This window comes from Dipodomys ordii, unplaced genomic scaffold (genome assembly GCF_000151885.1).
Source record: "Dipodomys ordii isolate 6190 unplaced genomic scaffold, Dord_2.0 Scaffold47, whole genome shotgun sequence".
NCBI classification, from domain to species: Eukaryota; Metazoa; Chordata; class Mammalia; order Rodentia; family Heteromyidae; genus Dipodomys; species Dipodomys ordii.
In genome coordinates, this window is record NW_012267263.1 from 7453729 (window position 1) to 7476776 (window position 23048).

Below are 23048 nucleotides of genomic sequence, written 5' to 3' on the forward strand. Positions count from 1 at the left end.
TATATATATATATATATATATATATATATATATATATATATATATATAGTAGGCAAGAGACAAACAAATAGGGGATACAAATAGAGAAAGAACCAAAACTCTCCTTCTTTGCAGATGACATGATCTTTTCTTCAAAGAACCCTATAGACTTCTCTCCCAAGTTACTTGAGGTGATCCAAAACTTTGGCGAAGTAGTAGGATATATAAAATTAACCCTCAAAAATTGATGGCTTTTCTGTGTCCCAGCAATGATGAGAGTGAGGCTGAAATCAAGAAAGTAACTCCTTTTGTAATATACTAAAAAATACCTAGTTATTAACTTAACCAAAGAAGGACCTCTATCATGGAAACTAAAAATCTGAAAAAGGAAATTAAAGCAGACTTAAGGAAGTGGAAAACCCTCCCATGCTCCTGGATTAGGAGGATTAACATTGTGAAAATGCTCAATGCAATATCCATGAATATCTCAAAACATTGTTTAATGAAATAGAAGAAGCAATCGAAAAAGTCACATGGAATAATAGAAGACCCCAAATAGCGGAAACAGTCCTTAGAAGGAAGAACATTTCTGGAGGAATATCAATACTAAACTTCAAACTCTATTATAAAGCTGTTGTTATAAAAACAGTTTGGTATTGGCACAGGAACAGGCCTGAGACCAATGGAACAGAGTAATTGAAGACCTGGAAATGAACTATGGACACCTAATCTTTGATGAGGGACCCAAAAACACAAGATAGAAGAAAGACAGCCTGTTCAACAACAAATGTGCTAACAGAATTGGTTATACATGTATTGATAACTGAAGTAGATCCTTATATATCACCCTGTACCAGAATCAATTCCAAATGGATCAAAGACCTCAATGTAAGACCAGATACTCTGAAAATATTATAAGAAGGGATAGGGGAAACTCTAGGGCTCCTTAGCACAGGTTAAAACTTTGTAAATTAAGATCCAAAAACACAACAAATCGAAGAAAGGCTGGATAAATCAGATTACATTTAACTGCAGAGTTTCTGCAAGTCAAAAGACATAGCTAGCAAGATAAATAGAAAGCCCACAGATTGGGAGAAGAATACTAGCTATGTACCAGACAAGGGCTTCATATCTAAAATATTTTTAAAGTTCAAAAACAAATCCTTGAAGAAACAACTCTAATGTGGGCCGATGTCTTAAAGAGAAACTTGTTCATAGAAGAAATAAGAATGGCCAAGAGTCACATGAAGAAATGTTTAACAATTTTGGCCATAAAATAAATGAAAATCAAAGCAACGTTGAGACTCCACCTCAGTTAGAATGGCTATTATCAAGAAAACTGATAATAAGTTGCTTTGGTGGGGAAGTGGCCAAAAGAAAATGCTACTACACTGTTAGTGAGAATGTGAACTTGTTTAACCCCTCTGGAAAGCAATATGAAGTTTCCTCAAAAGACTTAAACATAGAGTTCCCCTATGACCCAGCAATACTATTCCTGGGAATTTCCCGAAATGATCACAAACAAGGCCACAGCAAAGCTACCAGTGTAACCATGTTTATTGCAGCATTTTTTTAAAACCATAGCTAAAATATGGAATCAACCCAGTAGATGAATGGATCAAGAAAATGTGGTATATATACACAATGGAATTCTGTGCTTCCATCAGAAAGAACGACATTGTCCTATTCATAAGGAAATGGAATGATTGGGAAAAAATTATATTAAATGCAGTAAGCTAGACCCAAGAAACATACGATGCATGGTTTCCCTCATTTGTAATAACTACAATATGTTTAAGATAATCTTAGCAAAAGATCACAATAGCTCAATAGCCATGTGCCTATAACCATATAAAATGAAGCTTATCGAAATGAACTCCAAGAAATGTAAGCAAGAGGTTTTTGTAGTGCACTGTTTGCAATTACTTCTTTTCTCTTTCTTTCTTTTCCCTTTGGTTTATTCCCTGTTGTCACTTTTTTTGTTTCTTTTTTTTTTTTTTTGGTCGATCATGGGGCTTGAACTCTGGGCTTGGGCACTATCCTTGTGCTCTTTAGCTTAAGGTGAGCGCTCTACTGCTTGAGCCACAGAGCCACTTCCGGTTTTCTAGTAGTTTATTGGAGATAAGAGTCTCTTGGACCTTCCTGCCTGGGCTGGCTTTGAACCGTGATCCTCAGACCTGAGCCTCCTGAGTAGCTAGGATTACAGGCACGAGCCACTGGCGCCCACACTTTTTAAAATTTCTGTACGCTTTCTCTCGTATATAAGTTTAACTGATTTGAGGAAGGGAAGGGGAATCACAAAAACGGTGGGACAAGGGTGAACCAATGCAACAGTGATACTAGACACAATGTGGAAATGAACTTTACCACTTGGGGGAGGGGTGTTGGGAGAGGGAAGTAGAAATGAGGGAGCAGATAACACTGTTCCAAAAAATGTACTCATTACCATTCTTATGTAACTAACCTCTCTGTACATCACCTTTACAATAAAATAAAAGAAAAATAAATAAAAATAGAACATCTTCCCAACTAGTTTTCAAATGATCATGTGAATCTGAAGATTAACTAAGACAAGAGTCTTAGTTAAAATATTTTGTTGGCATATACTTACAGCTACAGATAAGAAAATAATCAAATTTAATTTGTGAAAATTAAGAAGCAGACTTTGAGCAAAGAATGATGTGGCTGAGTGATGGTGGGTCACACCTGTTATACTAGTTATTATTCAGGAAGATGAGATTTGAGGATTGTGGTTCAAAGCTATCCCAGGCAGAAAAGACCATGAGACGCTTATCTTCAAATAATCAGGAAAAAGTTAATGTGAAGGTGTTATTCAACTGGTAGAGAACAAGCTTTGAGTGAAAAGGCAAAGGAAGAGCTCTTACACACACACACACACACACACACACACACAAGTTTGCTCTGGGTGTCTATTGGGTCCAATAGCCCGAACGTTGAGTGGAAAATATAGCTATTTCTTTTGTTCATGGAGTTGATTCATTCCATGGGACTTTCCTAAGGGCTTCTAGAGTTCAAGTTCAGTGCTACATGCTCAGAAGACAGAGATAAGAAAGCCTTGGTTTCAATCCTCTGAGATTTCCTGTCCTGGGGTCAGTGTAGGACAGTTCTTAGGGCCATGGTAGGCATACAGTTTGCTAGGAGACCCAGAGGAGAAAGCTAGGCTCAGGGAATGGAAGTCCCTGGGTAAGGGCTGATGGAAAGCTGGGGACTGAGACCTGATAGAGTATGACAGAAGCGGGTGAAAGATGGAGGGAATGAGACTGAGGTTGGAGCACATGGGGAAGTGAGGGCTGAACTCTGGCGTGCTCTGGGCAGGAGGGTGTCTAGAGAGGTAAGCCAGGGCCTAGCACAAAGGCCCCACATACTGTTCTAGAGAGCTGGGCCTTCTCCTGCTCAAAAAACACTTTTTTGAGCAGTTTATTTGATGAATGCCAGCTCTCTAGATGAATTAGAAGACATATATCCATAGGTGTTGGGGGGGGGGATTGATAAGGAACCTGTTGCTGTCATGAGTCCATGCAAGAGCTTGAGATACATTGAGCTGTGATTTACCAGCCGTGGCTGGGACTAAATGGGGTTTGGTGATCTAAGGAAACAGACTGCTTAGGTCTGGGGAGACAGAGGCCAGAGTTGGTGGAGCCCTCAGGATGCTAGATCTTTATTTCTTTTGGATCACATCTAGTAGCTTTAGAAATAGCCTATACCTGTCATTAAGGGTGTGTGGGGGGGAACACCTATGGGAGTTTAGTGGGACAAGAGAGAGTCTAGTTTTTTGCAGCCTATTAAAGGGCAGGTGCTTACAGGCCGTGAGTGAATTTGTGCAAAAGCACAATATAAGAGCTATAAGACTGGAACTTACTGTGTGTCACTGTAAGATCCCCAAAGAGGAAGGTTCAGGGACATAAAGGAGCAACAATGTACATTAACTTCATTTAGGTATGAGATGTTTAGAAAGGCAAGCAAAATAAAAGCAGTTTTTTTTTCTCTTTTGTATTTGCTACTACTGTAGTGACTTCATTTTGTAGATAAGGAAGTGGGTCAGTTCTCCTTCTGGAATTGGTATTTTAGGCAAGTGCCTGATCTGGTTACGCCCCATGCCTGTCATATATGTGTCATTTAAGTAATTATCAGGACCTCTTTAATATGTAGCCCAGTCACCAACCATTATATGTTGGTGTGACCTTCAGAACCAGCACAGGGGAGAACACTGGAGTTATTTCTTTCTGATTTCCATTGTGAAAAGAGTCATACACACTCATTATAGAACTTTTGGGGAAGTAAAAAAAAATTAGAGAAGGGAAAATACACAAGCATCAACCTAAATTTAAGACATTTTTAAAAGTCAGTCTTGACACATCCCTCTAATATAATTACATTATATTGTACAGGCAATTTAATGTCTCCCACTATAAAATGAAGGCATGGCTTCGTAGTTGGCCTACATTAGGGGATGACTTTGGCAGGTGGGTGCTAGTAGCATGGCTCATGCCAGTGATATAGGCAGAAATTCCACAGAAGCAGAGGAAGCTCATTTGGGTCTAGCGGACAGTTTTTTTTTCTAATATGTGTGGGTGATTGGTTCCAGAATCCTATGGATAACAGATCTATGGATGTTCAAGCCCCCTGTAAAAGGTGGTGTAGGATTTCCATTTAACCTATGTACATAGTCCCATGTAAATGATCTCTAGATGAATTATAAGACCAAAAACCATATAAATTCTATGTAAATAGTTGTTCTGTTGTATTGTCTAGGGAGTAATGGCAAGAAAAATGCCTGTACATGTTCAGGAAGATTCATTTTTCCAGATGTAGTAAAAATGTGATACAGTCTACTTTGGATGTAGACTTGATTTTGGAAGAATTTAAATAGGATGCAAGACTATCAGCTTATACTGGGATTTAAATCTTAAGTTGTTAAAGTTTGTCTGCAATGCTGTTAAACAATCTTTACCCTCCCTTCCCATTTTCTAACTAGAAGCCCAGCATCATTAACTCGCTAATGCAGGGCTATTCCACCAGAGTGAGCATGGGTACAGATGGGCTTTCAGTGTCTGCCTTTAGAGACTTGCTAGAATAGTAACATGTTTGTCTCTTTCATCCTTCCACTTCTTCAGGAGAATATGAAAGTGTTACTCAGCCTTGCTTGCTTCATAATTCCACTGATTTCTTTGGAGGCTGGTAAGTTAAAATTTTTCTTCTAACTAGGTCAATGGAGGGGATGGATGGGTGAGGTTGGGAGAGATGGAAGAGAAGATGTAAGAGGTGACTTTGATCAAGATGTATTCATGAACTGACTTGCTGAAGTGAAACCCCTTTTATAGTTACTTAAGGACAATAAAATAAAACTAAACCTCCCTACTTCCTCCTGTGCTTGTCTGCTTAGAAAAACTATGAATCAGAATACGTGCTATACCTTTTTTTTTTTAACATTTCCTATTGAGTCCCAAGACACAGAGTCTTCTGGTCCTTGCACTATGTAGCTTGAAGTTATCTTCAATATCTGGCTTCTCCTGTTCTCATGGACATTGGGAAACTGAGGCCAGGGAGGGGAAGGACCTAGGATTGGGTGGCTTAGTTTGGGGCTAGCATGAAGGTCTATATTTCTAGTGTCTAGTCTGGGCTTCTTACTACTTTACTGCTGATTGGACTGAGAAGGAAATTCTGGTTTTCTTTGGAGGAAGGTAAAGCAATCTTTATGAACCCTAAACCAGAAACCTGCAACCAGAAACAATTATTTTCCTTTTCTATTGATTTCCCCCCCCCCATTCTTTACTGTACATTTAGTTGGTACTTACTATATGCCAGATGTTGGAGATACAGCAGGAAATAATCTAGAAAGAAATATCTGCCTGGAAGTAGGAAAGAGATCATCTCTTAGAAATGTCTTTCCATATGAGAGAAAATACATTAAATAAGTAATTATGTTATGTGGATAAGCACTAGAAGAAAAAAATGGGAAGGAAAAATGTCATTTTGGGGTTGGAGGAGACAGAAAGTTAGATTTTTGGTTATAGGGCCAAGAAAGGTGTCACTCAGAAGCTTTTTGGCTTGAACTATAACGAGATTAAGGAGGGGGTTCTCCAGACAGCAGGTTGGGGGTAGAAATATCCAGGGAAGCATATGAAGAGGCCCTAAGACTAGCAGTACAAATTATAGGAAATAAGATACTTAGCAATGGACAGATGAGAGAAGTTGTAAAAGATGAGTCTGTTTGATTAATATGGGGATGGTAGAGGGATTGACCAGTAAATCTGACTGAAGTAAGGAATTTGAACGTTCCGTAAGATCCCTCCACCATCCCCCATCAACCAAATAACCTCTCTTCAAAACCAGATCTGACTTCCATTTTAACAAGTTTCTCTTAATCCTATTTTGAGAATAAGTGCTAGTGAGGCAAAGACAGAAAGATGCCATGCAAGATTGCAATGGGAAAATCCAGGCAAGTCACCATGGTGCCATTTTCTACAGGCTATGATGCTGGCTTTCCTCCTTCACAAGGGTGGCAGAGAGAAATGAGTGTTGATTTTTTGATTTATTGAGTACAGAGACAACAGGGATTTGCAGATGATTGGATGCAAGGTGGGAGGGAAGGGCATGTTCGATTCAGCTGTCCCTTGCGTGTCTAAATGATGATATTGTTAAGGCAGCATGAAGACTGACTCTGGTCTGATTTAGAGGTAGAAAACAGGACACCTCAGCAAACTGCTGATTTGGGAACTATGAGACTGAAAGAGATCACTGAGTGTGACTAAGAAAAGATACTGTCAAGGATGAGTGCTGAGTCCTTCCAAGGATGGGAGTCAAGCTTCCATTAGCTGATAAAAGCCTGGTCTGGGATGTAGGAGCATCAGGTGACTATCTTTTTTTTTTTTCTGTCGGTCGTGGGCCTTGAACTCTGGGCCTGGACACTATCCCTCAGCTCTTCAGCTCAAGGCAAGCGCTCTACCACTTGAGCCACAATGTCACTTCCAGTTTTGTGAGTGTTTATTGAAGATAAGAATCTCACAGACTTTGCTTCCAAAGCTGGCTTTGAACTATGATCCTCAGATCTTAGACTCCAGAGTAGCTAGGATTACAGGCGTGAGCCACCTGCGCCCAGCTCAGGTGAATATCTTGTACTACAAGTGTAAAAAGTGTCTTAAGATTGGAGAATGATAATATGGACGTGTTAAATACAGATAGGTCCAGTGAGATCTGTCTGAGAACTGATTATTTGATTTAGCAATGTAAAAGTCATGGAGCATCCTTTGTCAGAAATATTTCAATAGAGTGAGGTAAGCTCAGATAACTAGAAAACATGTCTAGTTGGGTACTTAATAGCTATTCCTTTATCTCTGCTATTGTTATTGCTATTCCTAGTAATTAAATATTTAGGAGTCCTCATTCTGACCAGGTACCACTCTTATTTCAGTGCTATTTGTAACGGTTTTGGAGGGATAACTGAATTGAATAACACATTGTCAGGTGTGGAGTTTACGATGTCCACATGAATCTACAATCCTAAAACCAAAATCATAATCAAGATACTCTAGTTTCTTTCAGATCTGAGCCACTTCTGGGTTTTGTTGGTTAATTTATGCTAAGTCTCTTGGATTCACCTGTTCCAGATGGTTTCAAACCTAGATCCTCAGATCTTAACCACCTGAGTAGCTAGGATTACACGTGTGAGCTGCACTGCCCAGTTCTTTCAAACCCTTGACCATCCTTCTTTTCCATCTCTCCTCATCTCTAGGCATCACTGATTTGCTTCCAATCTTTGTAGTTTGTGTCCTCTAGAATTTTAAATCATTGTGCAATATGAGCTCTTTGGGAGTGGGAGGGGTCTGATTCACTGTTTATTTTGTGATTTATTCATGTCATTTTACCTAATAATTCTTGACTTATTTTGTTAGTAGTAATACATCACCTTTGTTTATCCATTGATGGATATTGTGGCTACTTTTAGTTTTTGGCAATTGAAATAAAGGTGCTATTGCTTTAATTCTTTACAAATAGTTTTTCAGTAGCTTGGACATATTTATAGATGTTTCAGTCTTTATCTAGAAAATCTACTATCTGTACTCCTCTTGAACCATTTCTACTGGCAATCTTTTTCCCTCCTGTATATGAAACATATTTTCTATGTTTTGTAGTACTTTGTTGATTTGCAAACATTTTAGTTGCATTGCTGATTTCTAAATTGTGTAGCTGTTGCTTCTGTTCACTTGTTTAATGGATTTCCTGTACTAATCACCCAATATTTCCTGTACTCTGGGGTCACTGAAGTGATTACTTTATTAACTTAGTGGTCAACTAATGATTGGCTAAAGATTTCCTTAAATTTCTTACCGAATTTATTTTGAACTATTTGCTAAGGGCCTCCTATTTGTGTTTGGACCTTCAGCAGTTAGACTATTTATAACTTTGCCTTAGCCTTCATTTCCTGCTTGTGTGTGACCTCACAGTTGTTCAGATGTGAGAAATTGGTGCATTTTCTGCTCTTGCCAGGGCATGAGAACATCTCTGCATATATGTGTGCTCTTCCTTGTTCCCTAGGAATGTGTCAGTGATTTTCAGATTCCCCTATGGGCTACTGTTCTTATTTGTTCCAACTGGTATTGGAGCCTTGGGGTGCGGTCATATTAAACATTTGGCACCGAGTTTCTTCAACAGACAACCTGGGATAGAGCTTTTCCGGTGGTGTACCAAATCAGGTCAATAACACCACCATTCTATGAATGTAATTTCTGGGAGCTATCAGGTGGGTGGAAGAGTGGCAGTGCTCTGGAATTGCTACTTTATGAAACCTTTTAAACTTATCTGATTCTTCAAGGCTGTTCTATTTCAAGACTATCCTGGAGCTGGGAGACAGGAAATGGGAGGAGTTTAATTTAGAAAGCCACAAACCCTACTGTGCTACTTTGATTTGGTGCAGTATGAATAGAAGCAGTCAGCAGAAAGTTTTATTTGTTTGTTTTCGAAATAATTGATCTTCTGATTGTTCTCTTTGATTTCAAAAAAATTTTGCTAGTCTTTTTTGCTGCTTTTATGGAGGAATGATTGTGAAGACTGTCACTCTACCATTTTGTTGTCCTTTCAGTTTTTTAATCCTTAATTATTGATGCCTTTTGTTGCGATTGTGCATTTTTAAATTAGTTTTAAAATGTCTTACAAATAAAACATTTAATTTTGCATATTTCTATTGTATTCCACAATTTACTAATATTTTGTATGTCTTTTGTAATTTTGATACATAATGTTGGCGAATGAAAAACATTTGACTTTCTTTTCAATCTTGATACCAGTACAGTACAAACAAACAGTCATTAGAGTGTCTGATCTGACTCATGTGATAGTGTCCTTCTTGATGTTCAGGCTGATTCCTTCTAGTTATATCTGTTGAGATTGTTATGCAGTTTTCTTCACATGTGCAATTGCATTGATTGTTATTTTTTTGATGACCCAACTTTGAATTTCTATGATATAGCTAAGTTCATCATGCATGATGTTTTCAGTTACATATTGTAGAATACAATTTGCTAAAATATTACAATGACATTTTGCATGTGTGCTTATGATGGAGATTAGTTTGTGATTTTCTTATAATAGCATCAGTTTTGGTATCAGAATAATATTGCTCTTGAGGAATAAGAATTTGTGTAAAATTGAAATTATTTCTTTAACAAATGTTTGGTGGGATATATCAGCGAATCCCTCCAAATAGGCTTGAAATGTATTTTGCTATAATGTTTTAACTACAATTCAAGTTCCTTAATAAGCACAAGGGAATACAGACTACTTCATTTTGAAAGAGATGTGTCTGTGTCTTTCAAAAAATTCTCCCATCCTATTTATGTTTCTGAATTTATTGGCATAAAGTTTTCACAAGTGAGAAATATTACTTCTTTTTCTTGATTGGATAAGCTGTGGATTTATCAGTTTTATTGGAACTAGCTTCTGATATCTTCTATATTATTCTTCTGTTTCTTATTGCATTAATTTCTTCTTTAATCTACATGTGCTATTTTATTAAGATATTTTTGTACCTTATAATGTCTCACATTTTAGGAAGCGCTTTGAATTGAGGAAAGATTCAGGCTAAGGGCCGAGTAATCCTTAAGTTGTAGATAGTTTGCATAGAACATGCTGTCCATGAGAATACTGCTTGATCCAGGTCTGTGTCCCTAACCCATCTCTTTACCCAATGCACTAAACCTGTATCACCCTTGTGGTAAATCAGTCCAAAGCCAGGTGCCCAACAACTAGGACAGCTTCTCTGCCCGAACTCTGACTTTTCTATGGGGTCCCCCAACCACCTGTTCCTCCAAAAACATTGCTCTAGCTTAGGCTTTCTACCCTCTCCTAACCAACCTGTCTGTGATGTGGAGCAGCCCTTTTCTGGAAATGTAGTGTTTTTTTTTTAAATCTCTCAATGGCATTGGCCTCTCTGCATCTTCATTCATTCTGCTTACTGTCTCCTTTAATTTTTTTTTTACCTTTCCTAGTTTCCTAATATAAAATCGTTATCAATTTGAAATGTTTTCTTTTCCTTTTATAAGAATTTGGTGTGTATCACTTCCTCTTCAAGCACTGCTTTTGTGGTATGTCACATGTGTGTATTTTTTTAAAAAGTATCTAGTACTCCTATTTTATTTTTAATTTAATTTTATTGTAAAGTTTTTATGTTTTTTTCTTTACCATTTGATGTGTGTTTTCTTTACCATTCAGGTAATAGTGCTTTCTGGTCTTCCTTTTAGGTCCTTATTTGACTCGTGGTTTATTTAGAAATGTATAGTTTTCAAATACATGAGGATTCTCAAATACCTTGTTACAGATTTCTAATTTCTTCTTGAATCATTATAAATTTATCGAATCCTGGATTATAGGAAAGGATATAGATATTACAGTAAAATTTTAAAGGGTTCTTTATATTATTGTTACTATTATTACTATTATTATCATTGTGTGTGTAGGTGTATCTGTGTGTGTGTGTGTGTGTGTGTGTGTGTACAATACTGAAGGTTTGAGCCACGGCTTGGGCACTACCACTTAATGTATTTACTCAAGGCTGGTGCTGTACCACCTAAGCCACAGCTTCACTTCCTTTAAAGCCTTCTTAGAATGTATATCTTACTATTGTTGGGTAAAATTTTTCTCTTAATATCAATTCCTCCAAACTGGCTGAATACTTCTGTATTATTATATTTCTATGTAAAATTTAAAAAATTTAAAAATAGCATGTATTAGTTGTATGGGGAGGTATTCACTGTAACATTTTTACACATGTAGAAATGTTTTCCAATCTATTTCCTTTCTCCCAACAAGATCTTGTAACCCCCTATCATCTTCTTAAAGTAATGTCAATGGCTTTCATTGTTGTATTCTTCTTCACAGTATTATCAACTGTACTATGAATCTTTGTGAGTGGGTATGGAAATATTTGATTGAAATTACACTTTTCTCTAGTTCTTGCAGTTTTGTCTCTTGTATTCCTAAGCATTGTTGATATAAGTATCAACAGTGCTATTGTGTTCCTTTTGATGAGTGACTTCATTATGAAATTACTACTTGCTCTCATAATATCCTTTAATATAATAAGTCACTCAAGCTATTTATTTATTTATTTTTATGCTGGTACTGGAGATGAACTCAGGGTTTGGGCACTATCCTTTAGCTTTTTTGCTCAAGGCTGGCACTCTACCACTTGAGCCAAAGCTCCACTCCAGCATTTTGGTGCTTAATTGGAGATGAGACTCTCACAGACTTTCTTGTCTGAGCTGGCTTCAAACCGTGATCCTCAGATCTCAATTCTCTGGCTAGCTAGGATTACAGGTTTGAGACACCAGTATTCAGCCTTATTTATTTTTATTAAGTATCTATAATAAGTAAATTGCCTGTGTTTATGACATGCAACATGATGTTCTAGTTTGTGTACAGATTACAACACAGGTATCGAGCACAGGCTTTCTTTTGATTTGTGTTAGCATGATATACCTTTTTTTCAGTTTATAGCAGTGTATATGTATGTATATGTTAGATGCCATGGAGTTGGCTTTTTAAGCAATCTGATCATTTCTGCCTTTCAGAAATGGCAGTTAGATTATTTACACTATAATGTTATGACAAATATACTTGGGTTTAGTGCTAAGATTTGGTTGTTTTGTTATCTATTTATCCATCAGTCCTGCTATTTGTCCTTTTTTTCTGCCCTTTAAATTGAGGATTTTAATGACTTATGTTGCCATCAGAGTTGGCTTATTAAATCACAATTATTATTCTATGCGTTTTGACATTATTGCTCTACAACATAGATACTCATCTTTAAGTTATCATTGTTTTTCTTCTGGGATACTACATAGTTTCTCCTAGCATATAAAATATCTGATATAATTTGTATCCATGTTTCCTTTCTTGAACTTTGCAGTGTTTGCTTCTTTTGTCTTGTTTAATTTGTTGTTGTTGTTTTTTGCGGGTTGAACTCTGGGCCTGGGCACTGTCCCTGAGCTCCTTTTTGTTCAAGTCTAGTGTTCTATCACTGGAGCTACAGCTCCACTACTGGTCTTTCTAAGTATTTATTAGAGATGAGAATCTCATGGACTTTCCTACTCTGGCTGCCTTTGGACCGTGATACTCAAAGCTCAGTCTCCAGAGTAGCTAGGATTACAGGCATGAGTGAATGATGTCTGACTCTTGCAGTGTATTTATTCCTTACATCTTTACCTGATGCAAACGTATTACATGAAAAAAAAGGAAGAACTAAGGATGGAAAACTTCAATATGGGTGAGTTGATGCAGTATTAAGACCCAAAAGACACAATGAATCCCAAGAGAAGGAAACACAAGGAAATTATGCAAAACACTCAATATTCAAACATGTAGTTTAAAGTGTGGATTACTTTAAACATTTAGTTTCCTTTAAAGAGGCTTAAATAAGAAAACAAGTCCTCTACAGTTACTTATGTAGTTAACATTTTTATTTCTCATTCTTTGATCTAAATTGACTTTTATCTGATGATCTTTTCTTTCTTTCTGAAGGATTTCCTGCATGTTTTCTAGGAGTATAGGTCTACTGGTGATTAGATTACTTTCTAAAGCCTTTATAAATCAGCAAGCACATTTCCCTTCACCTTTTTCAATGGATGTAGAGTTCTAGCTTGTGATTTTGTTTGTTTCCTTTGCTTCTCTCACTGACTTGTGTTGTTTTTGGAAAGTAGGCTGCATATTGTTTGTCTTTGTTGTGTTATAAAAATTGTGTCTGTTTTCTCTGGCAGCTTAAAAGATTTTCTTTCTGTTTTAACAATTTGATTATTGGGTGTTTTGACTAATTTCCATTTTGTTTCTTTTACTTGGGATTAATTGTGTCTTTTGGGCCTTAAGACTGCATCATCTCACCCATATTGAAGTTTTCCATCCATCGTTCTTCCATTTTTTTCTGTTTTTATTACTTCTATAGCAATTCATATTACACTTTGATGCCTCTAGGGTATGTGTTCATTTTTCTTTTCTTTTTCTTCTCCTTTTTTTTTTTTTTGGTCGGTCATGGGGCTTGAACTCTGGGCTTGGGAGCTATCCCTCAGCACTTCAGGTCAAGGTGAACACTCTACCACTTGAGCCACAGCACCACTTCCGGTTTTCTAGTGGTTTATTGGAGATAAGAGTCTCACAGACTTTCCTTTCCTGGGCTGGCTTTGAACCTTGATCTTCAGATCTCAGCCTCCTGAGTAGCTAAGGTTACAGTTGTGAGTCGCCGGCGCCCGGTTGTGTTCATTTTTCTACCACATAAAGAATTAAGAGTCCTAGAAAACCAACAAGAACATGATAAAGGCAAAAAAAGGCCCCCAAACAGAGAATCCAAGAATCCTAAGAAGAACCCAGCTGGCACAGCCCGTAAGAAAGTGAATAACATGGCAGGAACTACCAAACACCTCTCAGTCTTAACTCTCAATATTATGGACTTAACTCTACAATTAAGTGAAAAACACTGTCTAGTTGGATCAAAAACCAAGATCCTTCTATTTGCTGCCTTCAAGAGACACACCTTGCCCACAAAAACAAACATATACTGAATGTGAAAAGCTGGAATAAAATCTACCAAACAAATGGCCCCCATAAGCAGGCAGGAGTTGCAATCCTAATATCAGATTAAAATAGATTTCAAATTAAAATTAGTAAGAAGACATAAAGAAGGTCACTATATACTAATTAAGGGATCTCTCCTCCAGGAGGATATTACAATTCTAAATATCTATTCACCAAACAATGGAGCACTCAGATTTACCCAAGAAACACTACTTTGCCTAAAAATCACACGTAGATCCAAAGACATTAATTGTTGGGGACTTAACCACAACACTATCCATGCTGGATAGATTGACCCGGCAAAAACTCAACAGAGAAACCTTAGATCTAAACAACTGAATAGATCAACTAGATTTAACAGACATCTACCAAATATTTCACCCAGCAGCATCAGAATACACATTCTTCTCAGCAGAACATGAAATATTCTCCAAAATAGACCACATTTTAAGTCACAAAGCAAATTTGCCCAAACTCAGAAACATTGAAATTATGCCCTGCATTCTCTCAGGCCACAAGGGAATACAATTAGAACTTAACACCAAAAGCCACCAAAGAAAGTCCTGTAACACATAGAGGACGAACAACACACTGTTGAACCAGCAGTGGGTCATGGAAGAGATTAGAAAGGAAATTCAAATGTTCATGATATTTAATGAAAAAGAACACACAAAATACCAGCTCCTCTGGGACACAGCAAAGGCAATACTCAGAGGCAAGTTTATAGCTCTGAGTTCTTACATCAACAAATTGCAGATCTGAAACCAACAATTTAATGAGGCACCTGAAGCTCCTTGTAAAAGAGCACAAGCTAACCCCAATACAGTAGATGAAAGCAAATAATTAAAATTAAACCATAATTAAGTGAATTAAAGTCCAAGAAAACATAGAAAGAATCAACAAAACAAAGAGTTGGTTCTTTGAAAAAATAAACAAAATTGACAGACCCTTAGCAAATCTTATCAGAAAAAGAACAGAACACACCCAAATAAACAAACTCAGAGATGAGACTGGAAACATCACCACAGAAACAACTAAGATTCAGAACATTATAAGGGAATACTTTCTCAAACCTTTATGCTAATAAGCTTGAGAATCAGGAAGAAACGGATGAATTTCTAGCAAATATTGACATGCCCAAACTAAACCAATATGAGTTAAACCAACTTAACAGACCCATATCAGGCCTCAAAATACAAACAACAATAAGAGACCTCCCACCCAAGGAAAGCCCAGGACCGGATGAATTTTCAGCTGAAATCTACAAGGCCTTTAAAGCAGAACTCACACCAATACTCTTCCAACTCTTCAATGAAATTGAAAGTCAAAGTCTACTACCAAACTCTTTCTATGAAGCCATCATAATCCTCATCTTAAAACCAGGCAGGGACTCATCAAATAAAGAGAACTATAGACCCTGTTCATTGATTAACATCAATGCAAAACTTCTCAACAAAATTTTGGCCAATTGACTTCAACAACTTATAAAAAAATCATACACAATGGTCAAACAGGATTCATTTTAGGGATGCAAAGCTGGTTCAATATATGCAAATCAATACAATTCATCAATCAATAAGAGCAAGGATAAGAGCCACATGATTATCTCAATAGATTCAGTAAAAGCATTTGACAAGATCAAAAACCCCCTTATGATGGAAGCTCAGGAAAAACTAGGAATCCATGGAACATTCCTCAATATAATAAAGGCTGTGTATGACAAACCTACAGACAGCATTACACTTAATGGTGAAAAGTTAAAGCCATTTCCTCTAAATTCAAGAACAAGACAAGAATGTCCACTCTCTTTACTTCTCTTCAATTTAGTATGAGAATGCCTAGCTACAGCAATAAGACAAGATGCAAACATAAAGGGGATCCAAATAGGGAAAGAAGAAGTAAAACTCTCCCTTTTTGCAGATGACACAATCTTGTATTTAAAGAATCCATGGACTCCACTCCCAAATTACTTGAACTGATCCAAAAACTTTGGCAAAGTAGTAGGGTTTGAAATTAGCCCTCAAAAATCAATGGCTTTTCTGCATGCCAACAATGAGAAAAGTGTGGCTGAACTCAGTAAAGCAACTCCTTTTATAATAGTCCCACAAAAAATAAAATGCTTTGGAGTTAACTAATGAAGTGAAGGACCTCTACAATGAAAACTTTAAAAGCCCGAAAAAGGAAATTAAAGCAGAAATAAGGAAGTGGGAAAACTCCCATGCTCCTGGATTGTGAGGATCAACATCATGAAAATGTCAATACTGCCAAAGGCTATCTACAAATTCAATGCGATACTTATCAATATTCCAACCGCATTCTTCAATGAAATAGAAGGAGCAACTGAAAAATTCATGTGGAACAATAAAAGACCCAGAATAGCAAAAACAATCCTTAGCAGAAAGAACAGTGCTGAAGGAATATCAATACCAAATTTTAAACTCTACTACAAAGCCATAATAATCAAAACAGCCTGGTACTGGCACAAGAACAGACCTGAGGACCAATGGAATAGAACTGAAGACCCAGAAATGAACCCACAGACCTATAGCTTCCTAATCTTTGATAAGAGAGCTAAAAAATAGAATGGAAGAATGACAGACTCTTCAGTAAATGGTGCTGGCAAAATTGGTTAACTACATGTAGAAAACTAAAGCTAGATCCTTGTATATCACCCTGAACCAGAATCAACTCCAAATGGATGAAAGACCTCAAAGTCAAAGCAGGTACCCTGAAAACATTACAGGAAGGAATAGGAGAAACCCTAGGTCTCCTTGGCACAGGCTGAAATTTTCTTAATAAAGACCCAGAAACACAACAAATCAAAGAAAGGTTGGACAAATGGGATTGCATGAAACTGCAGTGCTTTTGCATTGCAAAGGACATAGTTAGCAAGATCAATAGAAAGCCCAAGGATTGGGAGAAGAACTTCACTAGCCATACAAGGGATAAGGGTCTCATATCTAAAATATACCTGGAACTCAAAAAATTAAATCCTCCAAAAATAAACCCTCAGAATTAAACCACCCCATCAACAGGTGGGCTAAAGACTTAAGGATAGTCTTGTCTGAAGAGGAAATATGAATGGCCAATAGACACATGAAGAAATGCTCAACTTTTCTAGCCATAAAAGAAATGCAAATTAAGACAACATTGAGATTCCACCTCACCTCAGTTAGAATGGCTAGAATCAAAAAATCTAATAACAACAGATGCTGGAGGCGATGTGGCCAAAAAGAAACCCTACAGTTTTGTTGGCAGGAGTGTAAACTTGTTCAACCACTTTGGAAAGTAGTATGGAGGTCCCTCAAAAGACTCCACATAGAGCACCCCTATGACCCAGCAATCCCACTTTTTTGCATTTACCCAAATGAAAACAAACAAGGCCTTACTAAAGTTACCAGCACAACTGTGTTTACCATAGCTAAGATATGGAACCAGCCCAGATGCCTGGCTGGCTTTGAACCACAATCTCAGATCTCAGCCTCCTGAGTAGCTACAATTACAGGTATGAGTCAATGGCAGCCAGCTACTTTTGTGTTCTTAAAACAAGTTCATGACTATTGTTCTGACAGAATGGTGTTACTTGAAATTGATTCTATCCTTTAATAGACTCAGAAAAGGAAAGAGTCTATGATGAATGTCTCCCCATCTGAATGAGTCTACACCATTTGGGGCACTCTATATGATGCGTCATGATTTTGATGGGTGTCTCTAGAGCCTTCTGGCTTTGGGGATAAGCAATGATTCTCAGTGTTGTGTGTACTCCAGGCTTACTGCTCATCATTCTTTGGTAATTCTCATTCTAGCCTTGGGCATTTGCTAACGTTCTGATACTGATTGTACTTGGCTATAAATGCAAGTGATCTATAAACTCTCTTGCTGTATAAGCAGGTCTATTTCAGCATTTGCTAGCATTTACACAGATTCCTGACTCTACTTCTCAACTTACAGATACTGACTGGCTTTCTGTAGTGTTTTGTCTCTTCAGTTTCAGCCTGGTAGATATGTGAGAAGTAATTTTGGGCTATGAACAGGCTCTCCTTCTTCATTTCCCATCTTTTTGAGATCTCTGTCTTTTTATTTCTTCATGTTTAATGTGCTCAGTAGCATTGTTCCATGTACTTTGTTTATTTTTCGATGTTTGTGTGGGGAGATTCTGTACTAAGTGGGTGTCTCTCTTCCTAAACTGTCATCATTTTTAAGAAAATGAAGAGTAAGAAATGTTAAGAGACTAGACAAATTGTATATAGCACACAGGTAATCCATGACACACCTGTAACTGAAAGTCAATTTTCCAGACTCCCAAGATGTGGCTCTTAATCATCAGCTTTTATGAACTGGTATATTTGGTCACTAACCTGTTTATAGATAGGTACTACAATAGGAAATGCTGAACATTTTTTCATGGAAAGTACTCCCTTTTTCTCTCTTTAAAAGATAAATGTAAAGAACGTGAAGAATATATAATTTTCCTTGCATCTGCAAATGAAATCGATGTCCGTGCCTGTCCTCTTAACCCAAATGAAAACAAGGGCACCATAATTTGGTATAAAAATGATAGCACGACACCCATATCTACAGCACAAGATGACAGGATTCATCAGCAGAAAAATAAACTTTGGTTTGTTCCTGCGAAGGTAGAAGACTCAGGACATTACTACTGTGTAGTAAGGTAAGGAAGGAATTTATATATTACCAATATGTCCTAAGTATATGCAATAGTGAAAGATAAGATATTAAATTCCATAATTTTCCATTTTAGAAATTCAACTTACTGCCTCAAAATTAAAATAACTACCAGTATTTTGGAGAATGAGCCTGACTTGTGCTATAATTCACAAGTTATATTTACACAGAGACTGCATATCGCAGAAGACGGGAAACTTGTGTGCCCTCATTTGGATTTTTTTAAAGATGAAAATGAAGAGTTACCTCAAGTCCAGTGGTATAAGGTAATTTTGTTATTAACATAATATTTTACTTGTTCAGTAAATGAAAATTTTGCATTGGATGGGCAAATGAATCTGCAAAAGTGGTTTTCAAATGGTTTCTTCTGAAGGGAGAAATGAAATATTGCATTGTAATATTTCATTCATTTTATTTGGAGCTTAACTGAGATGTTACTAGTGTTTGTATTTAACTTAGTATAGATGAGAAAAGTAGTAGTAGAAATAATAAAACATGTGTAAGGAGAAGACTGATAAAATTTCAAATATTTAATTGATAACTGTTTATTGCAATATATGTAATTTGTAAGTGGGTTGATTAGCATTCTGTGGAACACCTCATGTTCCCCTTGATCCAATGGAACTTAGAGAATCATCTTTTAGAAGTTAGGAAATACAAAAGAAATAAACAGCAAAGAAAGGAAACACGCCATTGACAAACTACATTAGCAGTTTCATTGGACATGTGTTCTTGCAAAATAAATTTGTCTTCATTTGCCTTTGTAGTATAAGGCTCTGGGCATAAAAATCTTAGTAGTAAAGAACATACTTAACATTTGCTTTTTCAAGAAAGAATTATGATATCAAAACTGATTGAACCCAAGCAACCATTCAATTACTTTTTAATATTAGTTAACTAATGGGGAAGATGGAGTTTTTATTGGCAAATAGGGAGAAGTAACCAATATTCAATGTTTCTTTTCTTTCTTTTTATTTAGGATTGCAAACCTCTACTTCTCGATAATAGTTTATTCATTGGAGTGAAAAATCAACTCATTGTGAAGAATGTCTCTGAGTACCATAGAGGGCATTATACTTGTCTTGTATCCTACACATACTTGGGAAAGCAATACAACATTACCCGAGTAATTGAATTTTTTACTTTAGGTGAGTCACAGCCTAATTCGAGGAGTTTGGATCATGGATTTTCCAAAGACCATGATTCTAATAGTGCTTTCACAGTCCAGAGAGAAGCTCAGTGACTCCACAAAGGGTCCCATGGTTCTGATAAGTTTTGTTACTGCATACTATGTAAATCTATTTCACTCCCATTTAAAATGTAATACCACTTAAACGGAGATGTCATGAGCTAACATTTTCCAAATGCTGCAGTAGGCTTCTTAGATGTGTCTAAACACGATTCTGCCGGAGAGCTCTGGGGCTCTTTGGCTAGTGTAGGAGAATGTTCTGAGATCCTGAACTTGAGGTGTCTAAGGTCTGTCATCAAGAGCCCTTAGCATTAGATTAAGGGTATAGCTTAGATATGGAACATTTGCATAGAATCTTTGAGCTTTTAGTTCAATTTTCAATACAGAAAATAGAGAGAAAAAAGAAGAATCTTTGCCATCAATGGGGTGGAAGACAATATGCTGTGGCACAGATTTTGTTCCCAGAATCTAGCTCTGGTTCATTCTATGTTAGCTCTTTTACTTAATCTCTCTCAGTCTGTTTTCCTCTTGATATGATGGTACTACCTCCTAAAGTTGTTGGGAAGATTAGGGATCAGATATGCTTACCTGGTAGACATGTGCCTAATACAAAATAGTGCTTGGCACAAAGCAAGTGTGCAACTAATAGGTGCTTAGGAGTTATTCTTCATTTTTCTTAATTCTGTATAATCATGGCTCATAGTTAAAACGATTTCTTAAGAAATGTACTTCCACAAATTACCTAGATGGAAATGAACAGAAGATTTAATCTTTCTATTACTATCAATCTTAAGCAAGAAGAACTTAAGAATATTTTTACAAGGGTTGCTTATTAGTAATTATACTGGGGAAACTGTTATAAAAATTGGGACCATCCTAGGACAGGATAATCCCAAATATAGTTAATCCTATAAACAATTATTTTCTTCAGAGATTAATTTTATTGAATAAAAATGAATTTCTTACTTTGATCCCATAAGGATCGGTGAGTCTTAATGTTCAGTGGTCTTAATTTTATGGCCATATTCTTGAGTTTCCAGCAACCTTCTCCTGATTATTGTTTACTGGTAGTTATTGTTACTATTTCTTTGCTTAAGACACAACATATAAAGCAATAGGTAGAATTCTAGGAAGAGTTAGGCACTGGGAAATTCCACATAAATGTGGTGTAAACATTCTCTGTCAATCTCAATTGTATAAATAATACAGTTCACTCAGGGTTCCCAGCCCAGTGATACTTAGTGATTTTGCTCTTTCTTGGACTCAAAAGTATTTATTGAATATATGCTATGTGTGAAGAACTCTTTTATATGTATATCAATAAACAAAATGGAAATATTCTGTCTTTATAGTGTTTAATTATTTATTTGCCTATACTGGCAGTACATTCAAATTCATTGATTGTCAATTACCTCTTGGTAACAGAGGAATACTGACTCTAAACTTTGGAGCCAGTAGTCTGAAGATGAGTCAAATTTATTTGTGAAGCCCTTCATAGTTTTCTGCTTATTTTAGTAAATTGTGTCAGATTGCTTGGCATTCAGCAATAACCACATTTCCTCTCTTTTGGGTCTAATGATTCAAAGTTACTAAACACAGTTCATTTTTCTGGCCAAAAAGGTACTTTTCCATAGCTACTGCTTCTTTTTTTTTTTTTTTTGTCTTGAGTGAAGTCCTTTTCAAAACAGCATCAGGGTCCTGGTGGTGGTGATGGTGGTAGTGGTAGTGTGTGTGTGTGTGTGTGTGTGAGAGAGAGAGAGAGAGAGAGAGACAGAGAGAGAGAGAGAGACCGCAAGAAAGTCATACCTTTTGGCTCAAAGGGCCCATTTTACTGTAGGTAAAACATTCTCTGGTTGCTTTCTACATTTGGTTCTTTCCTTCTCTTCTTCCCTCCTCTCTCATGCTCTTTGTCCTTTAAGTGCTCCAGAAACAATTTGGCCAGCTGTCATTTAGCATGTTGTGCAAGTGTGATTCTGACCCATAAGAGTCTGAGAAGTCCTGTGTGTTTTTTTTTTTCAGAGGAAATCAAGCCCCATAGACCTGTGATTCTGAGTCCAGTGAATGAGACAAAAGAAGTGAACTTAGGTAAGTGAGTTCCAAACAGGAAATGCTTAAAGACTTATTTAGAACTGAAGATGAAGATAAATTTTACATTTAATATATATAATCAAAGCCTTTACTGAATAAACCAGTATAGAGAGGGAATGTGGCACAGAGTATATATATCTTAACTTTCCTCCTCTGTGCTATCAGAAATTGAAACTAGGGCCTTCTGCATGATAGGCAAGCATTCTTATCACTTGAGCCATAGTCTCAACCCATGTCTGTCCGTCTGTCCTTCCTTCCTTCCTTTTTTATATGTTACCTCTTGTGGCAAAAATGTAGCCATATCTAATTTGCCTACTCCTACTTTGTTGAGGATACTAACTACCTACAAAAAAACCAATTGAAGACCAAGTGCAAAGAACAAGAATGTAACTTATACTGACACAGTATTTATCATCAGAATTAAGCTGTTAGGAAGAAGTAAGACTACAGATAAAAAATATGATAGTTGTGAGCTGGGAAGTTGGCTCAGTGGTAGAGCGCTTGCATGCCTGAGGCATGCAAAGCAAAAAAGCCGGAAGTGGTGCTGCGGCTCAAGTGGTAGAGTGCTAGCCTTGAGCTGAAGAGCTGAAGGACAGCGCCCAGGCCCAGAGTTCAGGCCCCACAACCTGACCCCCCCAAAATATGATAGTTATGCTAGAAAAATATTTTTCCAAGTTAGTGAAAAAGTTCAAAGCCAGACTTTGAAAAACATCAAGAGGGAGGGAGCAAAGGAGGACATTGAGGGAAGGGGAAAGGAGAGAATAGAAAGGAGAGAGAAAAGAAAGAAGGGAGGGTGGAATATATTTAGCCTGAGTGTAAATATTTAGATCAACAGAGAAAGTCCAAAATAAGAAAAAGAAAAACAACACATAAGACAATGAAAGAAAAACCTCATAAATCTAAAAGAAAATGTATTTGATGGTAGAAAGGGCCTTTTAGAAGAACATATATATATATATATATATATATATATGTATATATATATATAGTGGAAAATATGTTTTAAATATATAAATTTTGACTAAAG

General features: G+C 36.8%; 1 protein-coding gene across 3 annotated transcripts in view; it reads left to right on the plus strand.

Annotated features, from left to right (window-relative positions):
• The window catches only part of Il1r1 (interleukin 1 receptor, type I), an 84209-nt gene that overhangs the window by 52164 nt on the left and 8997 nt on the right, over positions 1-23048 (plus strand). For all 3 annotated transcript variants that reach the window (XM_013019824.1, XM_013019823.1, XM_013019825.1), the window contains exons 3-7: positions 5115-5178; positions 18496-18730; positions 18821-19010; positions 19724-19892; positions 21953-22018. In XM_013019824.1, the coding sequence (XP_012875278.1) occupies positions 5121-5178; positions 18496-18730; positions 18821-19010; positions 19724-19892; positions 21953-22018 (718 nt within the window). In that variant the 5' untranslated portion in view covers positions 5115-5120. The remainder of the gene's footprint in view (positions 1-5114; positions 5179-18495; positions 18731-18820; positions 19011-19723; positions 19893-21952; positions 22019-23048) is intronic.